Source organism: Eurypyga helias, unplaced genomic scaffold (genome assembly GCF_000690775.1).
Source record: "Eurypyga helias isolate BGI_N326 unplaced genomic scaffold, ASM69077v1 scaffold912, whole genome shotgun sequence".
NCBI classification, from domain to species: domain Eukaryota; kingdom Metazoa; phylum Chordata; class Aves; order Eurypygiformes; family Eurypygidae; genus Eurypyga; species Eurypyga helias.
The window spans coordinates 28,899-52,054 of record NW_010236486.1 but is presented as its reverse complement, the minus strand read 5'-3'; the positions used below and the strand labels follow the sequence as shown (position 1 = coordinate 52,054).

The following is a 23,156-nucleotide window of genomic DNA, read 5'->3' as shown; positions in this document are numbered from 1 at the left end:
TTAGTATAGGGGTTGCCTGAAGAAACGTCTTCTAGTTCGGGCCTTGGTTACCACATATTTTATTAACATTATTCACTGAACAATGTCTGAGGATTTGCCTGCACTAGAAAACTTGGGGTTTGAGTGAGGTTAAAATCATAACCATTTCCTTTCTCTTAGCATGGACATAGTTTTACCAATATAAAGTGTATGTGTAAGATTGGTTTTGATTAAGGGAGCCACATAACTCCATCACTAAAAATCACTTTTCCCTGGGAAAAACAGTCTACCTTTATAAAATACATATATATATTTACATAAATTTTAGAGCTTTTAATCAGAAATGTAGGAAGTCTTCCTCCTAACCAAACAGTTCCTTTCCAAAAACTTTGAAGCCTGGCCAAGCAATGAGGCATATAGATTCACTGACTGCTGAAAAGACTATTCCATAGTTTGCTGTATAAATTGCTATTAAGAAATCCTTCATCCAACAGAAAATATCCATGTGATCCATATGTTGCTTCCATAAACAACAGCAACAGCATACAGCTCACTCGATATGGTAAATTATTTAAAAACTCCGCCGTTTGCTGTGAAAACTGTTGCCCTAACAAAGACATTAATGGAATCAACGGTGGGAAACGTGCCTACAGCTGGAAATGATGCTCCTGAGACGATTACCTGTCAGGTACCAACTGTCTGGTTTGGAAAAATCACAGAGCAGATTATACAAATGAAACCCAAAGTCAGTACCAGTGCATGCAAAAGTTTTGGAAGCCATTAATATGGATCAGCTAGGGGACTGAAGGCTGCTGAATTGGGTAAAGAGCTTACTGAAGTGGAAATTGCAGATTGTAATTGCAAACTGACCCTGAGGGAAATCCCCTGCCTGGAATAAATTCCCAATTGAATTTCATAAGCTTTTTTTGGTTTTGTTTTTCATTCCAGCTTGATTTCTGACTACTTTTCGATCCTCCCCTCTAGTTGGAGGATGTGTAATTTCATGGTATTGAAATCAATGTGTTGTTATGCTCCAAGAGGGCTCCTAGAGTAGGCCAGGTCCTTTGCTATTTGTACCCCAAATTCCTGGCTGTAGGGCAGCATTGAGGACTAAACAAGCCATGACAACACAGCCAGAAGAATGTGGTGCATTCATAAGAGATGCAGATCCTGCAAAATTAGATGGATCGCTTTTCCTAAAGCCAGGAACTTCTCTCCAAATAAAAATCTCTTACTTTCCATACTGGAGATTTTGGGGGACAGTGAAGAAAACAGCCTATTGTGGGAGCTTTAGGACAAAGAGATTGATGGAAAGGCCCTGGAAAGACTCCATAAGTTCTGAAGGCAAACTCTGTGTTCACAATGTGGAGATAACATCCCAAAAGGCTTTTTCAAGCTCATCATGTTTATGGGTGCCTCTAGTCCTCCAGGGCTTGACAGTAAGAGCCAAAGCAGTACCAGGCACAAAGCATCAGGGATGGGGAAGGTCAGCATGCTTAGACATGCAAGACTACAGAAATGGTCACTCATCACTCAGAGGGCTACCAAAATTGCCAGTTTTCCCAGACCTGCCTGGTGGGAAGAGCGCTGATTTTTGTCTGGGATTTCCAGAGATGCCCAGTAGGCACCATAGCTGTAACTGGGTGGCTTTATGGCCTGAGGTCCTGGGAAAACAGCCACCCAACCAGCATGGGACATCCTGTCCAGGAAGAGTTCCAGATATGGTAAAGGCACTGTCTTCAAAGGATCTGAGATCTTCAAACCTACAAGCACAAGAGGAAATTACAGTGATAGCAGGCAGGAATCAAAGAAAGTCATGTGTTATGAGCTTCAGACACATTTCGGGACAGATGTAACCCCTAAAGATTGGTCTGATGGGATCAGTCCAGATCAATGAGCTGCTCAGAACAAGTAGATTCCCTCTGGTTGTGCTTGCCCATGCTTCCTTCTTGGGGAAACCAGGCCTTGGGGAAGGAAGGGCTGGTATGGACCCAGGCCCTGCTCCAAGCTTGGCTTCTGTGAACTTCTGGACATGGGTCTTGCTAGTTTTACAATTTAGGTGTACAGCGGAAAACGTGCACAGATTACACTGACTTGGTCTCTCTTATGTGCAACATTTGAAAAATGGTGTTGAATAAATGTGTTAGGGAACAGAACTCAGTGTTCAGGCCAGTCTCTTAGAGAAAACCCACAGTGTTAGAGGTACACGTTAAGTAAGTTTCCAACACTTGCCACTTTCTAATTTCTTTTACCTGAGGACTGCTCTAATTGTCTCTCTGTATTTTACAGCTGAGAGTTTACGCCCAGCCACTGCAAATACACACGGCAGAATACGCAGCAAACGTAACAAAAAAGGTATTCGACTTCTTTGAACGGTACTTCAATTTGAACTATTCACTTCCAAAACTAGGTGATTATTAATACTTATATTTTTCATTTTGTTAATTCACTGTCATGGTTATGTTTCTCCTACAGGACTCTGTGTTTTGGTGGAAAATAGGCTGAAAGCATTTGGTTGCTGACTGCTGATACTATGTCAGGATGTTTTAAAACTGTACCCATGGAGTTCAAGATGTTCTTAAATGTCATGATGGGAGGGTTGGTCTCAGTAACCGGTTACCAGTTCTCAGTTTCGTTTGCTGAACTGAAGCACTGGTCCTGGCATGGTTATTTTAAAGTGTCTTGTGGAAAATGAGGGGAAAATCAGTGTCATCAACAAAGGAACATCATGAGCTAAAATAGAGCCAGAAGTAGTTTGAGAAAAATATGTACCACTTCCATGGGAACTTCTGGAAAAAAGTCAGCAGTGAGATAAGTGAAGATGTAAACTGCCAGGGAGTATGTCATACTATTTATTAACCTTAGTGCAAAGTGGGTGTGTATCCACTTCTTAGAAAGATGAATGTGATCCAGCATGTAATTTGTAGTTTCTACTGCTGGTCCAAATAAAGACCCAGAGCTAAACAAGAGTGGGCACACTATCAAACTTTGCCCATGGTTACAAAACAAGCAAAGAAAAAGTAGTGCAGTTGGGCATCCTTTAGCGTGGACTATCTGAGCTCTGGATCTGATTTGTACAGTTTGAACTAATAAAGTTGGGAATGTAATCAGAGTTTTGGAAATGCCGCCTTCCTAAGACCTCCAAAGAGAGAATTCAGTTAGGTTCATGAACTTAAAAGGATGGAAAAATACTAACTACAAACAAGTTAAAGAAATGTAATTGAGGAAAAAAAGAACTTTGTTGAGGGTTAACAATGCTAGGTAAACCTTTTATTGGCTATTCATACATGTACCTGTCAGGCCAACCTGTATTACTTTAACAACGGATTTTTACCTCCTTCTTTCAAAACATCATCTGAGTTTACTGTAAATATCTGCTCACATTTCAATGACAACTGAATTTGGGAAACCAGTACAGTACGTTTTTCTTTCACACACTGTTACCCAGTAATAACTGGGACTTTAATCTTACCTGTACTTCATATTCAAACCTTCATTTCCACAAAAGTCTGATGATGTTGCCACGTCAGTGTATAAATAGGGGTCTGTCTGTGCTACAGGCTGGGTTGGTAGCCCCAGCTCAGCAGTATCAGAGGGTAAATGCTCTTGGTGGATTTTACGTTGTTTTTCTCAGCATGACCATTTGCTGCATCGCAAATCTTGACTTACTATATTCTTCCCTCAGTATTAGAAGTCATCTAGATCAAACCTGATGAATCAAATATGTTTCTGCATAATGGTTTATCTAAATATCGTATTTCACATTGATTTATGGCTTCTGGCATTGCCGTTCTCCTTGCAATCCTCAATTTGACCATCACTGAAGCCCTTGCCAGACTAGAAGCCTTGATTCTGTAATCAAGTTGTTTAAATTAAAATAAATAATTCCTATCTTCTGTTAGGGTGGAGGGAAGGTTGTTTGTTCTATTCAGTTTTAAATCCATCTGTACTTTTTCACTAACCCACATAAAAAGGCTGTGGTCATTATTTGCAGAAGAAAATGCCAGTCCAATTGAGTCTGCAATTTTCACTTAAACCTGTATTGATTACTGACCATAAATGAGTGACCCCCACAAATTGCCAGGAGTAGAAGCAGATGTTGTTCTCTGCATGGGGGATTTACTTCAGTTAACATGTCAATAAATATTTTTAATACAACAGTGTGACAAACAATGACACGTCCCATTAAGCTACAGATAGTTTCAGGAAGTTTACAGCCTATACCACATCCCCAGACAATACTATTAATTTCTGGGGCCAAAATTAAGCAAGGTATGACACGCCCGCTCCCAGGAAGTGGCATAACATCACCTCACAGGACAGATCCTCAGCTAGTGCGACTGATCCTCGCTCTCTAAGCCCAGCAGAGCCTGGGTGGTTGCTCTCAGCTGCTGTAGGCCAACCCCCTGCTTCTTAAACATGGGTTATGGACTGCAGCGCACAGCGGTGAGCCAGAACCACAAAGAAAAGGGGCTGTGAATATGCAGAAAGAGGACAAATTAAGTGGCTTAAAGGATACGGCGGTAATCATGATCTCTTTCTTTCAATGTAGATAAAATTGCTATTCCAGATTTTGGGACGGGTGCTATGGAGAACTGGGGGCTGATCACATACAGAGAAACAAACCTGCTGTATGATCCCAACGAGTCGGCCTCTTCCAACAAACAAAGAGTAGCTGCTGTCATAGCCCATGAGCTCGTTCATCAGGTACATTTCGGGACACGATTTGTTGTTTACAAATGCTTCAAATGCGTAGTCACAACACTTGAATCTTGAGAATACTGTCATTGTCTCCATCTCGGGATCTTCTACCTGTGCTCACAATCTGATTGCAAAATACTGTGTTACGGTTCCCCGTTAGAGCTTTAAAGTACCAGAACTGCTGCCTTTGAGTTTTCTCAGGAAGTTAGATGCTTGAGTCCAGACTGTGAGCCAACTTACGAAAATCCCTCTGAAATGTCTTAAAGGAAGTAATTTGCATGTGCAGATGTCTCTTTTGGGCAAGCAAATAGGGACGACTACACACTGTGGGGGCTGTCTGAAGTCAAGGCCTTACAAGCACAAATCATCAAATCAAGTAGAAGCAATTAAAAATATTTTCAGTGGCATATGAATCATTAGCAATCTCCCCAGTAATATGTGATTTTATGATAAAAGTGATGTTTTAACACAAGTCCTGAATTCCTATTTAAACCCCAGAATTATGATAATTTTCGTCTGGCAACAGGAAGAAAAGTGAACAAATGAATGTTCTATGTGGAAATGTGAGATACCGAAATGTACATTTACGATTTAGCTAACCCAACATCTTTTAATGTTTGTAATTGTAGTGGTTTGGAAATATTGTGACTATGGACTGGTGGGATGACTTGTGGCTAAATGAAGGATTTGCCAGTTATTTTGAATACCTGGGAGTAGATGACGCAGAGACAGATTGGCTCATGGTAATTATTTCTGTCTTGTGGGAGGTTGGTGGGGCTGGAGGGAGAGTTTTGGAAGGGAATAAAAATTAAACAAGGATTTTGAAGACAATATATATAGGAAACTAATATAGTGCAGTGCAACATAAAGGAGTAGATGGTTTAAACTTTTCCACTTACCTAAGTTATGGTCTCAAATTAGTCAAAGTAAACTTTGTAAAGTTTTAGTCTTCAGGGAACTGTTGCTCTTCTTAAATGAGTCAAGTGTTTGGTTATTATTATGGTAAATAATAATAGGTGGATTCTGGGAAAAGCCTTAGCACTTTTACAAGGTTCTTTAAAGGTCTAACCCTGGAAGATGGAGATTCCCCTTTACTTATGTAGTTGGGCTGTCGTGTCTCTTCACAGAACTTGTCTTAGGATCATTATCTGACCTAATGAGGGTTGGGAATCTGAGTCTGACTTCACAGCTTGGGCTGTTCATCAAGGAAAATAGCAGATCCTCCATTCAGCAGTTACCAGTGTTTTAAGGGTCATTTCAAATGCTCCAGCTCGGTCTCTACCCCGCACAGCACAAAAATAGGTAGTGATAGTGGAAGGCCCACAGTGTTAACTGTGCAGCAAAACCAACTCCCATCACGTTAGGGGGGTGCAGGCAAAGACGGTAGTCTTACGTATGCCTTATACTCGGAGGAATGAAAAGATTGTGTGAATAAGGGGAGGTTTCTTGCTCTATCCATTCTCCCCTCCCAAACAGATGTTATGGCGCATAGCACGCATATTTCCCCCAGCTGCCCAGGTGTAATGAGATTCTGGCTACTAGAAAATACATAACATGCCAGTGGAAAGAAGCAAGGTAGGTTTTGCATAGGTTGAGCCCATTGTCAAAATACACCAGTCCTAGTGATTTTAGAAGCAGACAGTGCCTACTTGGTGCTTCCCCTGCCTCCCTCCCTGCTCTCCATAAATATCTCTTCTAATCCATGTTATGTGAGGCTGAGAACAGAATCATTCCTGGGTCACTTCTACACTTTAAAGGAGAGGAACTGTTGTGCTAACAACTTAAGAAAAATTTTAATTACTGAGCCTAAAATTTAAAAGACTTTTTTATATCTAGACACCATGTTCATTTACAGTCTAGAGACATTTCAGTGTTATCATCCTAGTGAGTATTAGAAGAGACAAAATAATTAGAAATGTAGTCTATTTTTGTCAATATTGATTAGGAAGAAAGGGAATATTGACTGGAGGCCACTTAGTCTTTAAAAAAAAATTATAATCACTTTTTAAAAATTATAGGCCTTGGGGTGAGGAACCCTGCATCCTTCCTCTCTCCTTCTTCCCCAGCTCCATATTTGCAATAGGATTTGCAGATATCGTCACACTGCTGAAATTGGTAATCCAGGCTCCTCCTTTTTTTGCCTACTTTGGGGGTTTTTGTGTTATGTTGCACATGGCAAAACAGGACTTGCAAAAGGCAATTTATCTTAGTTAAGAAAAAAAAATGTATCCCTCCCCTCTCAGACATAAGTTTGCAAATCCTTTGGAGGAGTTGAAATTTCATTCCATTTCCAGCTGCCACCCCTAGAGAAGCTGCAGTTCAGAACACTTATTTTGTGAAGTTAGGTGCATAGTCCTGCCTTTGTTTCTGCTCTAACATCTCCGCTTTCTCAGCTTGAACAGGTTTTAGTTGATGATGTGCTTCCTGTAATGAAAGATGACTCTTTGCTGTCTTCCCACCCCATTGTGGTCGATGTGTCATCTCCAGCTGAAATCACCTCTGTGTTTGACGGAATATCCTATAGTAAGGTAGGATCTTCTCCTGTTGTGACTTTGGATACAAAGAAAGTAGAGGTCTGGGAAAGGAGAGAGTAGTCAAGGGTGCTCACAATCATAACTCCTTACCCACTTGGGCTGCGTGTGTGCTTTCCCCATCGCACCTTCAGGGCAGCATAACTTCCGTTTTGAGGAAGCAAGGCAGGGAACCAGGCAGTGAAACCAGGAAAGTCATTTTTTGTCTCATGTTGCCCACAGTATCCCAGCCACCTGAGAAGTCTTAGCATAGATGGGCTACACCAGCCTCCACTAGCATTGGCCCTAAACTGGGAGATGAGTTAACTTCATATTTCACTGAGTTGTGGACATCAGGACTGACTTGTACTACAGCAATCTGTAGCCCAAGAGGTGGTAGAGGACAACCCATTAGGTATTTGACAAGCTTTTGGCTCATTCCGGGGCTTTCCCTGTCAGTGGTGGTGGGGACCTGTGCCTAGACAGGTTCTCTCGGTAGACAGCTAGAACTAAATGTGCCATCCATGAAAGTGTCCAAGGCCAGGCTGGATGAGGCTTGGAGCAACCTGGTCTAGTGGAAGGTGTCCCTGCCCATGGCAGGGGTGGGACTGGATGGGCTTTAAGGTCCCTTCCAACCCAAACCACTCTTGGATTATATGACTGGAAGAATACCCTGGGTCTGTCTGAGCAGCAAGATTCTGGGATGCTGGTGCCATCCAACTGCTGTTGTGACCAGGAGGCACAGAGACCTCCCTGAGAACAGACCCTCTGGTAGTACTGTGTGGAGCAGCAGCCAGGAGCTCAGCATCTGTGGAAAAGTGCTTTAGGATCCAGAGCATCAGAAAGACCAGCAGCCTTGCTGAGGGTCGCCACTCGGATGTCAGGCTAGGAGACTGAAGCCAACTCACCTCCCTCTGTACCAGATATAGCCAAAGCCACTTTGTCCTTAGACAAGGAACAAAGCAGGGATCCCCCAGACTCCCTGGTGTTTCAGTGCACTTGAGGACATGGTCTAGTGAGTATGGTAGTGTTGGGTTGATGGTTGGTCTAGATGATCTTATAGGTCTTCTCCAACCTTAGTCATTCCGTGATTAAGAGACACCCTGAAGAAGCACAGGAGGAAACACTCCTGTCACTCTTCCCACCACATATGTCACCAGGGTGAGGGAGGAGCTGGGACTGAGCTCACTCAACCAGCCATCTCCCATGTTTCTTCTGCCCCTGATGTACCATGTTTGCATTGACAGCTTCTTGTACGACTCTGTCAGTGTTACCTATCTGATGCCGTAAGAAGTTTCCCCTGAACACACAAAATCTACCATTATTAAATTCTGCTTGTTGCTGTCCCTCCAAGCTCCCGTTATCAGCTAAACATAAGTATGTGTTGCATTGACTTCAGCTTTAGCTGTGCTACAGTCTGTAGCCATAGATATTACTTTTATTAGCTAGACTCGATCCATCCATTTCCATCAGTTTTCTGTTTCCAATTGTTAAATCCTCTATCCAACAATACAACCAGTATTTATTGCATCATAAATGTCTCACAGTCCAGTCATAAACCATGTGAAAACCTGCATTGTGTAACATTCTTCTTAAATCAAACTAACAAAAGTCAAGAAACATACAGAACTAAATCAAATACTCTGGACCAAAATGTATTTTAGTGGTGAGCTAAGCAAGAGACACGTTTTTTGCAGAGTCTGAAAAAACAATGGAGAAAAAAAAATCCTAGCTTTTACTCATCTCTTTGTGCCTAGATAATTGCTACATGAACTCATTTTTTTTTAAGTGAAAACACTTGAGGACTCATGCATTGTTTGGGAACAGTCTGCTTGGGATATAATTTGGCTTGGGATATAATTTGGCTTGAATGAGAAAGTTTTCGCGTAGATTTAGCTCAAATTACTGTTGGTATTTATATATAAATGCGTGACAAAATTAACTTGTTTCTTTTTGGCTTTATTTTGGCTTCTCTTCTGCATTTTTCTTATAAAAACAATCTCCTCATGATAATATTCATCACTAAACAAATAAAGTATAATTTGGAATGCTCTCTGTTAGTTTTACCAGAGCAATTACAGGGTTTACACAATCCTAAAACTCTAATGAATTGCCCAGGTGCTGTGGAGTCATCGTAGTGTTTTCTTCAAGGGAACCTCTAATTGCTGTATGATCCATAGGGCATTATGTGCCTAGGAAAGCTCTACTAGATTAGAGCCAGTGACTACACAATTGACATAGATTTTTTTTAATCTACTCTTAAAAAGTTATTGTGTCTCACCTCTTTTGCAGCTTAATCCTCTCTCAGTGTGAAAGATTGTATTAAAGTAATAATGAGATTTTTTGTCTTTGGAGTTCAAACATTGGTTACCTTTTCAGAAAACAGGTAACTAAATTTAAGTTCTGCTACAAATTTGCTCTTGGACCCTCAGATTTTTTTGAGCCTCTCCACTCAAAAAAATTTAGGATTGAACATCCCACATTTCTGCCACATACAATCTTGTCATATATTGGGCAATTACCACAACTCTCTAGAAGTTATGTGGGTGTTGATAAAAGACTCCCCTTCGCATCCCCATCAGGCAGCGTCAGCCATTCAAATCAACATCACTTTCCCAAACATCCCAACATAGCTGAAAAAAAGGAAAGTTATCAAAACACTGGAGTTCCTATGACCAGTGATTTTGTTAGGATGAGTTTCTCTCAAATGCCCTCCACCATGGACAACAGAGGACTGACAAGAGTAGGAGGGAAGAGATCATAGAAGATGCAACTCTTAATTGCAATTTAATGCCAAAGAAATCTCTGTTGTTCCCAAATTCATGCACAAGTGCATACTTCTGCTCTGACTTTTAATACAAGTGGGAGGTGATATCAGATGAGAAATGGCTGATGATAGACTTGAGGAGAAGTTGAGGAGCTGCGATACCCCACTGCATACACGTGGCCTTATGATCACCATTAATCATAGACAGCCTTGTGATCACCACTAACGGGTATCTGTTCTAAATTTTATGGAATAATTTTTTAACATATTTCACGGCAAACATATTAAATTACTGCATCAGAAAAGAGTCATCTGCTGACCACCTTGACTCTGCAACAACAGTGTGAGGCATATCTATTCAAACAGTCCCTCTGCCGTGACTCATGCAGTCAAGTTATTACTCTCAGACCCGTAAATAGGGGAAACAGGATTTAGTCAGAATTCAAATAACATTTTTGTTTTCATGGGACAACTGGATTTTTAAATCATTCATAGCATTAGGCTCCTAGCTGCCCTTTGATTTAGTTTGAAAATGAAAACATACTAATCCTAAAATAGTATTTTGCATTTTAGATTGGGTTTGCACTGCTTTTGGTTTTTATAATTTTGTGCCCACTCTGTTCTTTGTTCCACATGACTCTTCTACTTCTCTCTCCTGTCTTGTTTTTGGTTTTTATTTCTTTCAAGGCCCTAATTGGTTGCTTTCTGTGACACCCAAGTAAGTAATTTCTCTGATCCCAATTCTACCCCGCTTCAGGGGCCCAAGCCCTTACACCAACTCTCAGCAGAGCTCATTCTGAATCTTGACATGGCATCCCCAACACGTAACGCCCCAGACTTGCAGCATTTTTGGAGTCCCCTACCTCCCCTCTCACATCCAGAATTAAGCTCTAGCAGGCAGGCATGCATGCCGTGCCATGAAGGAATTAGAAAAACCACTTCCTCAGGCAGATGGATGGTTTCTATTTTTGCCTTATAAAATATTCATTCATATGTCGCTTTTTAGGTGAATGGAAATCTAGTGTTAGAGCAGCGTGGAATGACCTTCTCCCCTTTCCATTTCTCCTCAGGGTGCATCGATCCTCAGAATGCTTCGAGACTGGATTACACCAGATCTCTTCCAGCAAGGCTGTCAGGTAAGGGTGGCACCAAAATGCACCAGAAATGCAGCCCATCCTCATGTGACAGCACCAAAGCCATTATTCAGGGAGTGAATACCAGAGACCCTGGTATTAGCAACAATAGTATCTAAATTATTTCAGTACTGAGTGGACAACATCAAGGGGAAGAAGTTTCACGCTCCCACATCTGTGGTCTCAGAAGAGTTACAGCACAGATTTACCACATTTATTCTTACCTCCCTTCCTCCTGGAGAGCACATTTATGACCTGCTATAGCAGGCCAGCTGACAGCTGTATTTTCCTTTATTTTTCCTTCATATATGCAATCAGGACAGTTCCACAATATATGAAAATACAGTCACCATGTCCACAGCAGACTAATAATTCTCCTCAGAGCCTTCAAGAACATCAGAGCAGGTAGCTGTAGCTAAGCAGTGAACCAAACAGCACCATCTACTGACTAAACTTCACCAAGATCCAGATAACGGGGTAGGAAAACACACCTTAAGTGGCCAGGTAAAACACAGGACGGGAGTAGTGTTTAGGAGGTGCAAACATTTAGCTAAATACCATTATTCCTTGTAATAGTCATTTTGATCACAGCTTAGAGGTGGCCAGACTTTCCTACTTCCACTCTGAGCTCACAGCTAGTGAAGTCTCCCAAAATAGCTTCCTCCTCCTAAACAACCTCTTGCATCAGACAGGAATTTGCAACAGGGTATGCTGGTGTCCTTTCAAACAAAATACAAAGAGCTCTTCAAGTATGTATTTATTTCATAATGACAAGTCACACTGGAAAGTGCTGACTTTTAGCACTACAGGATACACTGGAAAGCAAATTAACATCATCAGCTAATTACTGATGCACTTAACTTCCTACTTTCACACCACCACCCATGGGCAGATACTCTGTCCAACTAGTCCTGTTTAAATACGTGTATTGTTTTCATAGGCAAAGAAGAGAGACCTGGTAGTATTTTCACAGTCTCCTACCTCTCTCTAGGCATATTTGAACAAATACCGTTTCCAGAACGCCAAGACACAACAATTTTGGGAAGCTCTTGAAGAGGTATGTGTTGCAGCAACCCAAATCCTACCTAATAAATGTTTCAAATCCCACCCACCGATTTCAGTCCCCAAACTTTTCATATATTCTGTCAGCGAGAGGTCGCAAGCTAGGCAGCCTCCCACTGTATTCCAACACATCCGATTTCTAGCAAATATGTATTATATCCTCATTTTTGGGCACATGACTGTGGGAGTGGAATAAGAAACAAGAAAGGAGGCCTTGTTAACAAACAGCCTGCTACTGAAACACTCCCCCCACGACTCCAACTCATTTCATGCATGAAAACACCCTTCATATCCACCTCACATGTGCATCCCATGTTATCCCTTCTCCCTAACCAGGTTCAGCTGTTTGAAAGCTCTCAACAGTATCCATTCCCAAGTAATTTTGGTGCTTATCTCTGTCTCTAGCTTCTGAGTCCCAGTTGGGTCATTCTCTGTGACACTCTTTTCTGATTTTTCCTTGAGGCTGGGCTGTTTCTTTCCATCTATCTCATCACCCCCAAAAGCTCACCACATACTATCAGGTTCTTACCCTGATATTTCCTCTCCTTCCTTATGTCTCCTTTCGAGTTCTTATCTTCTCCTTCATCCCAGAATTCTTCCTGCTCACTCTTTGGTGGTCTGCATCTTCACACCATCTGCCTCATCTGAAGAAGAAAAGGAGCAACCCTGGCTCCCTTCCTTCACCAGTGGCAGCCTGGAGAGGCAGTGGCAGCTTGCTCCAGCTCTAGTCTCCAGGACAGAAGCTCATGGTCCACAGATGGATCAAATTTTACATTAGAGCAGGTGCTGGTGGTTAATACTGGCTCCTCCTTCACACTTGAAACAGAGCATCACAAAAGGATTTAACAGAGTACCTTTTGTGCTGAAGCTGGATTGTTCTCTGTCCCTTTTTTTCTCAATATGAGATTTTTTTTTTCTCCTCTTTAGACTAAACTTGCTTTTTCACTGCAATATTCTCCCATTGATCATAGGCAAGTAATAAACCTGTGAAGGAAGTCATGGACACATGGACCAGGCAGATGGGCTACCCTGTTTTGGAGATGGGAAGTAACTCGCTATTCACACAGAAACGTTTCCTCTTGGATCCCAGTGCAAATGCTTCTCAGCCTCCTTCTGATCTTGGGTAAGTTCCTGATGCAAATGTTTATCCAAACCAGGCAAAAATACTGTGCAGACACTCTGACACACATGCAGGCAGTGTTATACCCATTCTTGCTAAACTTACTCTCAGCATCTGCTTTTAAAAAGAAACAGCAGGAAGTGAGATACAAATATTTCAAATTCAGGACAGCATCCCCTTTTCCTCAGGGTTTCTTTCTCAAACAGAGCAGAGTAAAATGGGACAGGGTCTCTCAGATGTTCTTATGACTCTGAACAGTTCGGATGATTGCAAGTCATCTGTTGAACCACTGCAAATTGTAGCCTGCCAGACTAAGGAAAACTGTCTCGGTCCAGAAATCAGATACTATCATCCAGGTATTTTTATAGCACAGTTATTTATTCCTTTTCCTATATGGTATAGGATTTCTGATACATCACAGGGTCTTCAAATACTATACAGGGTCTTCTCTATATGTCTTAAAATCATAAATTGTTGGGAAATAGCTATTCATGTATAAATGTTATTAATCCTCAACAAAGGATATTTTTCCCTATTTCACTCAAGATGGTATTGCTTAATTTTAGCCACCGAAAAGAGTTATCTGGTCAAAGTTAGCCCCCTTGGGCTCTTATGTGGCCAGACAGCCAGCTGCAGAAATTAGTCTACCCTATTCAGGACAGGTGGGATACTGTATAAAAGCATCTTTGTTAATTAACTGATGACTAATCTGAGGAAAGGAGAATCTTACCTGTGGGTTGGTGGACCTGCACAGAGACATGGCTCAGCAGCACCAGGACATTAACCAGCTGAATAACTGTTCGGAGCTGGCATTGTGTGTACGCTTAGCTAGCCTCAAATTTGAGGCAATACAACTTCAGTGGAAGAGATTCAAATTAACCCATAGTAGGAAGGTTTCATTCCCTAAACTAGCCCAAAACAAATAAACCAGTAAAACTGTATGAACCAGAACTAAATCTATCCATGTGCAATTTTCCATTAGTCCCTACTAGTTATTTTATTGCAAAGAGCAAGAACAAGGAGAAATGAAGAAAGAGTTGTGGCCACTTTATTTCATTCTGGTTTAAAAAAAAAAAAAAAACAACCACCACTTGAGGAATGAAAAGGCCCATGGTATTGGCAGTTTTAGGTAGGTATCAAAAGAGCTGAGGTGAGATGATTACCCATGTATTTGCACCAATGTATTTCTCCCAACATAAGCAGAACATTTTGCAGCCTTTTGAAGCAATTCTAGATGTAAACTTACAGCAGTGTGCCATCTGAAGGCTGGAGTTACGGACTACTCAGGCAAAAATACTTCTTTGAGTTAAAAGTTTTTGACTTATTGGACTATGTTCTCAGGTAGCAGACTTAGGAATCATATTTTTGCTTGACTCCACAGAATCATGGGATGGTTTGGGTTGGAAGGGACCTTAAAGCCCACCCAGTCCCAACCCCTGCCATGGGCAGGGACACCTTCCACTAGACCAGGTTGCTCCAAGCCTCATCCAGCCTGGCCTTGGACACTCCCAGGGATGGGGCATCCACAGCTTCCCTGGGCAACCTGTCCCAGTGCCTCCCCACCCTCTCCAGGAAGAACTTCTTCCTGATATCTAATCTAGATCTCCTTGGTTTCAATTTAACCCCGTTACCCCTTGTCCTGTCACTACAGGCCCTTGTAAAAAGCCCCCCCCCAAATTCCTTGTAGCCCTCCCAGGCACTGGAAGGTGTGCTACCCATACTATTTCCAGAGTGAGAGGGGAATTTGTTTCTGAATGTGTAGTTTTTATTAATGACTTAAAAATAAAATGCAGTAATATATATTATAATGCTGGTGATATCTATCCTGGGACAGACTTACTCCCTTGCCTAAAAGTCAGACACTGAAAATCAATACCGCCTCTTTCCACCCTCACAGGTGGCGATGAGGAAGCTCCTGAAGAGATCCTACCCCAGATGGGAATGCTCTGTTTCATGTCTGGGTGCAGGGTTTTGATTTAAACAGTGAAATGTCCAGGCCTTGTGCATGCTTTATTCCCTGAACCCTGCAGGAATAGTCTCCTGAGCTGCCGGCTTGTTTCAAGCTTGTTTGGCTTTGAAAGAATCCTCTCCTGCATGCTGGCACTTAAAAGAAATGGAAGTTCAAAAACTTGTGCTCTTAAAGTAGTGCTGCTGGGCAAGCATGTCGTTACAGCAGAGCATTTCAGGAACGTGTCCTCAATATTCACAGTTAACAGGACACAGCTATTTTCTTTTATGCTCAGGAAAAGTAATTATGTATGCAATCTCAGGAACATATAAAGAAAACTAAATAAAATCACCCTTATTTAATGCATTTACAAAACTAGAGTTTAATTTTAAAAAGTAAAATCTTTTATGGGCTTTCTCTTGGGGAAACACAATGCTGGGGCTTCTGGCCAAACAATAACTTCTCTGAATTCCATGGCAGTGAGCTCCATAAGAGAACCAGTAAAATCTCAAAGTGTATAAATCTGTTAAGATATTTTTGTTTTCAAGACACAAAACAATAGCTGATCTTTCTTCCTGGAGGCAGCAGGAGATAGCATAGCCTTAATTTTGGTATTTTCTGGAAGTTAATGACCATTCACTTAATCCAGGGTTGTAAAGATGACTCAGGTTTTCCTGTACCATGTCTCCAAGGGGAGTTAAAATGGAAGGAAAATCTTTCTGGGATGGACTGTAATACACGGAACAGCATTTGGCTCCTCACAAGGTCTTAATAATTTTAGCAGTCCTATGCAGGTGGCTGTGCAGGTATGCTCACGGCATGCTCTGCCATCCTACTTCCCTGGCTACATGGTCAGGGTCCTGCTCAGGATGTGCCATGCCTCCCTTCCAGCCCGAATGTCTCCGCTTCATCCTGGGTATGCCCCAGACTGAGGAGCCTGCACCTACCCACTGAAGGTATTTAAGGAATTGAAGAGCAAGAACTAAGGTCACATTTGGCTCCCAGTGCTTTATAATGGAGGAATTAGGCTTGTCTTTGAGAAGGAAAATAGGCTGGAAAAGGCAAGAGCTCCTACTGATTGTATTGCAGGGGTTGCTTAAGCTTTTTCTGGTTTCCCATCTGTAAAAAAGTTTTCATAATACTTCACTATTTATTTCAAGTCAGCGTTGCAAAGATTAACTAGTGTCTGCACAAAGCCCAGACACAACAACATAAACATTGACACAAACCATCCACATAGAATCATCTTTAAAATTAATTGCTTTGTACCCTGCTAGATTATTGCCTGACATGACATGAAGATACTGCTTGGTGGGGCTGCGTGTTCCAGAGCTGGGGTAAAAAGCTATGAATATAGCAGAATGGGAATTCCTTGACATAATCTCTCTCTGATTATGGGTAATTATTACCCTCTCCATCATACAGAGTCAGCAAGAGGTGAAGATTACGTTCAGAGGAATGTGGCCCTAGCAGTTCCATTGATTTTTTTTTTTCCCCAAACAAAAACCCAAAAAGAACCAGATAAATTGTGCAGCTTTCAGACTTTACTTTAGGCACTTAATTAACACAGTACCATATTAACTTGATTAATACACCAACATCGGACACTGGACAAAATCTTCCTTCGCTGCCTTGCTCAATCCCTCAGATCCATTTGGAGAATTATTGATAAATACAAATTATTAAGACAAGCTACTGCTATTCCTCATCTCTAGAGCACAAACATGCTCAGACACTTCATGCTTTCTAGTTTGCTTTTCAGGGAATGTAATTGCCCCAACCATACCACACCAATATCTGGCATCTCGTTGCCAGAATAGAGCACAGAAGCACCTTTGCAACATAAACAACCGCTATCGGTAAAACTCTGTGTTTGGTTACAAGGGATATTTGGGAAAGGTATATGCACATAAGCACACAGCTGGCTTCATAAAACAAGATGTAAGCATTAACTCAAATGAAAAGATACACTGGGGTTTTATTTTAGCATTTGGTTTCAAATGTCTTTTGATTCTTTCTCTTTTTAAATAATTTCAGTTACAAATGGAATATACCGGTGAAATGGAGACTGGGGAATTCAACAAACTACACGTTCTACAACACATCAAATTCTGCAGGTAAACTTGCCCTTCTCTTTTAAGATAATGAATGGATAAAACTTTTCAATGTCCTTAACAAGAAAGAAAATAAAATACAGAATTCACTTTCAAGCTTTCCAGTTTTCAGATCGAGGAACCAGCACACAGCTTGGTTGTGCTGAAGTTAGTAGTCATTTCTGCTATAAGTTGATTATTGCCCCTACACACATTATGTCAATTTAGGCTCAGTAAAGCGCTTAAGCATGTGTTTAAATCCAGTCCTATTCAAGGAAGCATCTAAGCATGTTCTTAATTATGATGTACTAAAATCAGTGGGACTTAGATATGCCCTTTGTTGGGTCTAAGAGAAGAGATGAAGTAGGAGGCTGATGAACACATCTGTGGCATGGGAAACAGCAGTCTGAGCTCAGTTAGAGAGCTACAAATGATTAAAACATGCTTTCTAATGTTGATTGCAGGAATGAGGGAATGCCTATATGGGTACTTTTATGATTGTTCGATTATGCAGTCAAATCTGAATTTCTCATTCTACAACTCTAGTGGCCAAAAGTAGGGGAAAAAAGGAAAAAATACTAACATTTTGAGTTTTTAAATTTCATTGCGTGTTGGAATATTAGAAATATCACAATCAGCTCTTGCCTTCTTGCACTTGTTTGAATGTCACCTTTTTGAAATGTAATTTGCCTTTTGTTCTCTTTTTTTTTTTTTCCCCCCCCCCTGGGCACTTTTAATCCACCGGAAAAAACAAAAAAAAAAAAAAAAAATTCTTATGTCGTGATACAAGTCAGAGGTTAAGACAAAGAAATTTTCCTTCTCTAACTTCCCTATGGCATTACGGTGGGCTGCAAGGGGCTGGTAACTTGACAGCGCCTGCAAAGGCATGATTAGGTGCTTGCTTCTACATCCGTAAAAATCTTGACTAGTAGGATAAAGAGCAACTGTAGGGGAAAATGCAGTTTAAATTACCCTCTGTGGGTCGTCCAAACAGAAAAGTGCTTTTAACTCCAGTCACCCTCAAACCACAGACTAAAAACTGTGGCGTTCAATCGGCAATAGAAAAACTTTCATAACTGGCAGCATCAACCACACTGGGCCAGGGTCTGAGTAAGGAATATTTTTCAAGGATGCATTTTAAATATGAGTGCTTGAGTAAAGTCTCAGCCTGTTTTGAAATTCCTTTATCTATAGCTGCAAATATGGAATCAGAGAAGAGTAAAGGAAAGAAAACCCTTAAGAAGTTAGTTGAAGTAAACTGAAAAATTAAACAAATGCAGGTTAAAATATGAAAATTTTAAAACTATTAGTGATCATGAGGGTGAAAAACCTTTTAAAAGAGATATTTGCAAGAATTGTTTCTTTGCAATTTTGTACTTTTCACAATTACACTGACCTTCACCATCCTCCCCCTAATCACAATGATCTCCATTTTAAATTTAACAAACTAGCTGGCCCAGGTAATTACTACAAGTCACTGTTCTTGGAAAAGTGCTTCATTAAAGTCAAGAATAGTCATCTTTACTGACAGCTGTTTCAAAAACAAATAAATAAAAGTAAGGTTTGGATCTTATTTCGATACTCATTAAAACCAAATATAACTTTTGGAGTCAAGGAATCTCCGAGTTCTGTGTCCTGTAAGAAGCAGAGACCAATCACTGTTTACTTGTTTTGCAGGAATTACAATAACATCACCTCCTAATACTTTTGCCAACATTAATCCAGACCACATTGGATTCTACCGGGTGAATTATGATAGCCAGAACTGGGCCAGGTTAAGCACTCTTCTGGTCAACAACCACAAAGTGAGTGTCATGACATTAACCTGCCTGGTGGGTCGCTTATAGAGGTCTGTAGAGGCTGGGGTTTTTTTTTTTCTGCAAATAATGTATATATTCTCAATCACTCTTTTCCTTTTTCACACAGGAGTTTTCAGCTGCTGACCGCGCAGGGATTTTGGATGATGCCTTTTCTTTAGCAAGGTAAACTAATCCCCTGCAGAGATTTCAACACAAGATTTTCACTTTCTCTTGCCTATTAATTAGTATTAGCTCAGGTAGCTGGAAGAAAATTTCTGAATTTGTTAAAAGTTCTAATTGTTTATTGGCTTATGTTGCCCTCCAAAAGGGGCAAATTCAAGTATGCATCAGCAACTTGCAGTACCAACGCAGTCCAGAGAAATGCTCCTCCTCAGTTCAGTGCCCTGTAAGTCTGCATCTCCTCAGCCTTTCCGGATGTGTCCAGACAAGCAATTCCTTTTGTGTGACAGGAGTTACTGTAGTCAGTTGAGGGCTGCCCACTTCTGGGCACGCTGATGGGAACAGCCTTCCCTCACGGCAGTGAGAGCTCCTGCAGTTAGGCATTGATCACCACTGATCCTCGGTGGTCTCTTTGGAAACCACCTCCCAAGTTGCATTCCAGACTGTTTTCCCCCTCCCAAAATTTATTATTTCAGACCTTCTAAAGTAAATAGGGTTCTAATATCTTAAAAGAAGCAAGTTCTTCATATTCATTAGAATAATAGAAGTTATGTTTTCTCCTTCCACAGAGCTGGACTCGTGGATTACACTGTTCCCCTGGACCTCACAAAATACCTAAAAGATGAAACAGACTATTTACCTTGGAATAGAGCAATATCATCTGTATCCTACCTCGCTAACATGCTTGAAGATGATCCAAATCTCTATCCCCGGTTTCAGGTGATGAAGCAAAAAAAAAAAAAATTACTGCATTGGACCCCTCGATCTGACAGTTCAGGATCCATAACAGCAATAATATTGAAGTTCAAGTGATTTTCAATATTGCCAAGTTATCGATTTTCACTTTCTGTTACTGTACTCTTAAAAAAAAAATATATATATACTGAAAACTGCTTAGTACTGATCTCTGAATTACCTGGATTCTCAATTCAGGACTATGCACTTGGAGGAAAGAAATTATGCCCTTTTTTTTTATATAATTCATCACCGTAAGTCACAGTACAGATATTTATTAGTCAAGGCTGCCCTGCACCCAATAAAGAAGTACATAGGGGGCAGCAAAACCCCTGACACCAGTTCTCAGCATGAAGGACGGCCATACCTCAGTGTGGTATGAGCAGGTCTGTTGGTTGACCTAACGTGCTGAGCATGATTTAACGGTCACTAAAATAAGTGTGTCCTGAACTCAACATTACCCCTGGGAAACCTTTGTGGCAGTGTGTCCTTGCTGTACTCCAGCCTTCATCTGGGTGCTGGAAAGATTGTGCGTGTGTGTGTTACTTTTTGCTTAAGAGATGCTAGTTCTGGGAAAATGGAGTACAAACTATGAACACTAATATTCTTTAAAGAAATCTACACAAGTAACCAACACCCTTTTTCTATCTCAGGAGTATTTTCGCTACCTGGTAAAACCCATTGTGGATCAACTCCACTGGAATGATTTTGGAAGCCATTTGGAGAGGTTGAACAATCTTTTTTTTCTGCCTTCTCATATTACTGATGGATTCAAAGAATGTTAAGCGGTAGTAAAATATATCTCTCTCCCTCTCTCTCTCTTTCAAAGGCTTCTTCGTCCATCTGTTCTAGACTTTGCGTGCAGTATGGACGACACAGAGTCTTTGAACAACGCCTCTCAACTATTCGAGGAATGGCTAAAAGGAAAAACGTGAGTGTGTGCAGCTTTTGTGGTGAAGAGCACGGTGTGTGACTTGGTCACAGATCTCAAGCAGCAAACGGGGAAGAATATTCAAGTATTGTTTCTTTATTTTAGTATTCCTCCAAATCTCCGACTCCTAGTGTATCGCTATGGGATGCAGAACTCGGGCAATGAGTCATCATGGAATTACATGTTCCAGAAATACCAAGAAACTTCTTTAGCGCAAGAAAAAGAAAAGCTGCTGTATGGCCTGGCATCCGTGAAGAACATCACCCTTTTGGACAGGTGAACTGGTCACCATTTGCCCTTTCCCCTCTTTTCTCCTGGGCTGTCATTTCTGTCAGATTAGAGCACAAGGAATGCAACACATTTTCAAGACCAGTTATCTAACATCCCCCTCTGAGATTGTACTATAGAAATAAAAAAGCCTTGCTCCTTTAGTGGAAAGATATTGAACACATGGTAGTTTCTGCACACAATCAACAGCCTTCAGCTCTTCCAACAGTGCCTTCACCCTGTGTAATTTTAGCTGCCTAATAGTTAAGCATCAGGAGAAAATTAGTTATCTATGTTGCCTCTATAATCATTGAAGGGAGACAGGACCTCCAGAGCACTGTTGATCCAGAAAAGGGACTTAAAATCAATGGGAAGAATTTCTTCTGGGTGTTGGCAGTCACTCTCCATTGGCTACAGAGGAAATTTGCTTAGACTTGATGTCTGCCTTCTAAGCAGCTAAAATTATGCAAACAACCTTGAACAATCACCACTAACAGTCCTATGAAGGCATCCGCGTGAAGTCGCAATGCTCCCTGAAGCGCTGTGCAGAGGTACTTCAGCTAGAACCAGAAATGATGTATTCAACCTGGGAACAGGTTGCCCAGGGAAGCTGTGGATGCCCCATCCCTGGAAGTGTCCAAGGCCAGGCTGGATGAGGCTTGGAGCAACCTGGTCTAGTGGAAGGTGTCCCTGCCCATGGCAGGGGGAGTGGAACTAGATGGGCTTTAAGGTCCCTTTCAACCCAAACCATTCTGTGATTCTCTGTTACTGCCCCAGTCTGGGCTCGCCAGTCTCCAAGCTGCTGCTCTGCACAGACACACCAGCTCCTTTAAGCCTATCTGACAATTCTGCATGCAGTTGTACCATGTAGAGATGCAGGGAAACCTCTTCACCGGGTCCATTCACCCTGACAATTCTACATGCAATTGTACCATGTAGTGGAGATGCAGGGAAACCTCTTCACCGGGGCCGCTCACGACTTTGTTGGAGACTAATCTAAACATCATGAGAGGGAGCAGTCTCTGCCTGGAAGAGTTCCAAGTTTAAACAAGATGAAACAAGGAAGTATAGGAGGTTCAGGGAGAGTAAATATAAGAGTTAGAGTAATTAAAATAGTGGTAAGTAGCAGCTGTATTCCTAAATTCTTGTGACCACAACACCATGATGTAAAGCCATTCAATAACAAACCTCTGACATGATGAAGACATTAATTAATTAGCTAGATAAACCTATATACCCAGAAAATAAAAAATCCCCCAAAAGCAGGGTGAACTTGTCTCTTAATTTACTATTAAAGAAGGAGGAAGGGGAAAAGAGCAAACAGAGGGAGAAAATTGTTCCTTACATATAGAAAAAAAAGACAACCCTTCACCCCAGCACACAACTGTTTAGGGGTTTCCTTCTGCAGCTGCTGCTGTGAAGCCATGACCACACTACCCATCTCCCTGCAAACATGCGGCCTGCGGGATCCCTCCACACTGACACTCCAAACCATTTGTGCTGTAACTGGGAGTATAACTGCAGCACTTGCAGGCATGCTATACCTAAATGAATTTTAATTTTGTGTGGAAGAGAGTTTCAAAACAAACAGCAGAGATTTTGGCTTGAAAAAGCCACCTGCGTGTGTAATCATGGCCCCTATAAAATCTTTATAGCCTGGACTACTACTTTTTGGTGCTTGGCTACCCAAACAGGCTGGACTCCCAACTGATCCAATCTTGTTTTCATTACTTGATTAAAATATAGGAATAATAATGGTGTTTAGCTATTTTTAAGTAACACACAGACATAAAGTCTACTTATTTTCAAAAGAGATGCGTAACTGCTTATATTTCTTTCAATACACTTTATCTGCTAATAACTCTGTCAAGATAACTTAGGTTTTATTTAGCAGATACTTAGGTTTTAGATCAGTGTACTTCGCCTTTCAA

General features: G+C 41.2%; 1 protein-coding gene across 1 annotated transcript in view; it reads left to right on the top strand.

The window, feature by feature from the left end:
- Positions 1-23,156, top strand: part of ENPEP (glutamyl aminopeptidase (aminopeptidase A)) — a 35,097-nt gene that overhangs the window by 10,193 nt on the left and 1,748 nt on the right. The window contains exons 4-17 of the mRNA XM_010147094.1: positions 2,269-2,389; positions 4,532-4,686; positions 5,310-5,423; positions 7,074-7,208; positions 11,028-11,093; positions 12,082-12,147; positions 13,124-13,275; positions 17,258-17,337; positions 18,991-19,118; positions 19,240-19,295; positions 19,862-20,012; positions 20,681-20,754; positions 20,857-20,958; positions 21,064-21,234. Coding sequence (XP_010145396.1) covers positions 2,269-2,389; positions 4,532-4,686; positions 5,310-5,423; positions 7,074-7,208; positions 11,028-11,093; positions 12,082-12,147; positions 13,124-13,275; positions 17,258-17,337; positions 18,991-19,118; positions 19,240-19,295; positions 19,862-20,012; positions 20,681-20,754; positions 20,857-20,958; positions 21,064-21,234 — 1,571 coding nt within the window. The remainder of the gene's footprint in view (positions 1-2,268; positions 2,390-4,531; positions 4,687-5,309; positions 5,424-7,073; positions 7,209-11,027; positions 11,094-12,081; positions 12,148-13,123; positions 13,276-17,257; positions 17,338-18,990; positions 19,119-19,239; positions 19,296-19,861; positions 20,013-20,680; positions 20,755-20,856; positions 20,959-21,063; positions 21,235-23,156) is intronic.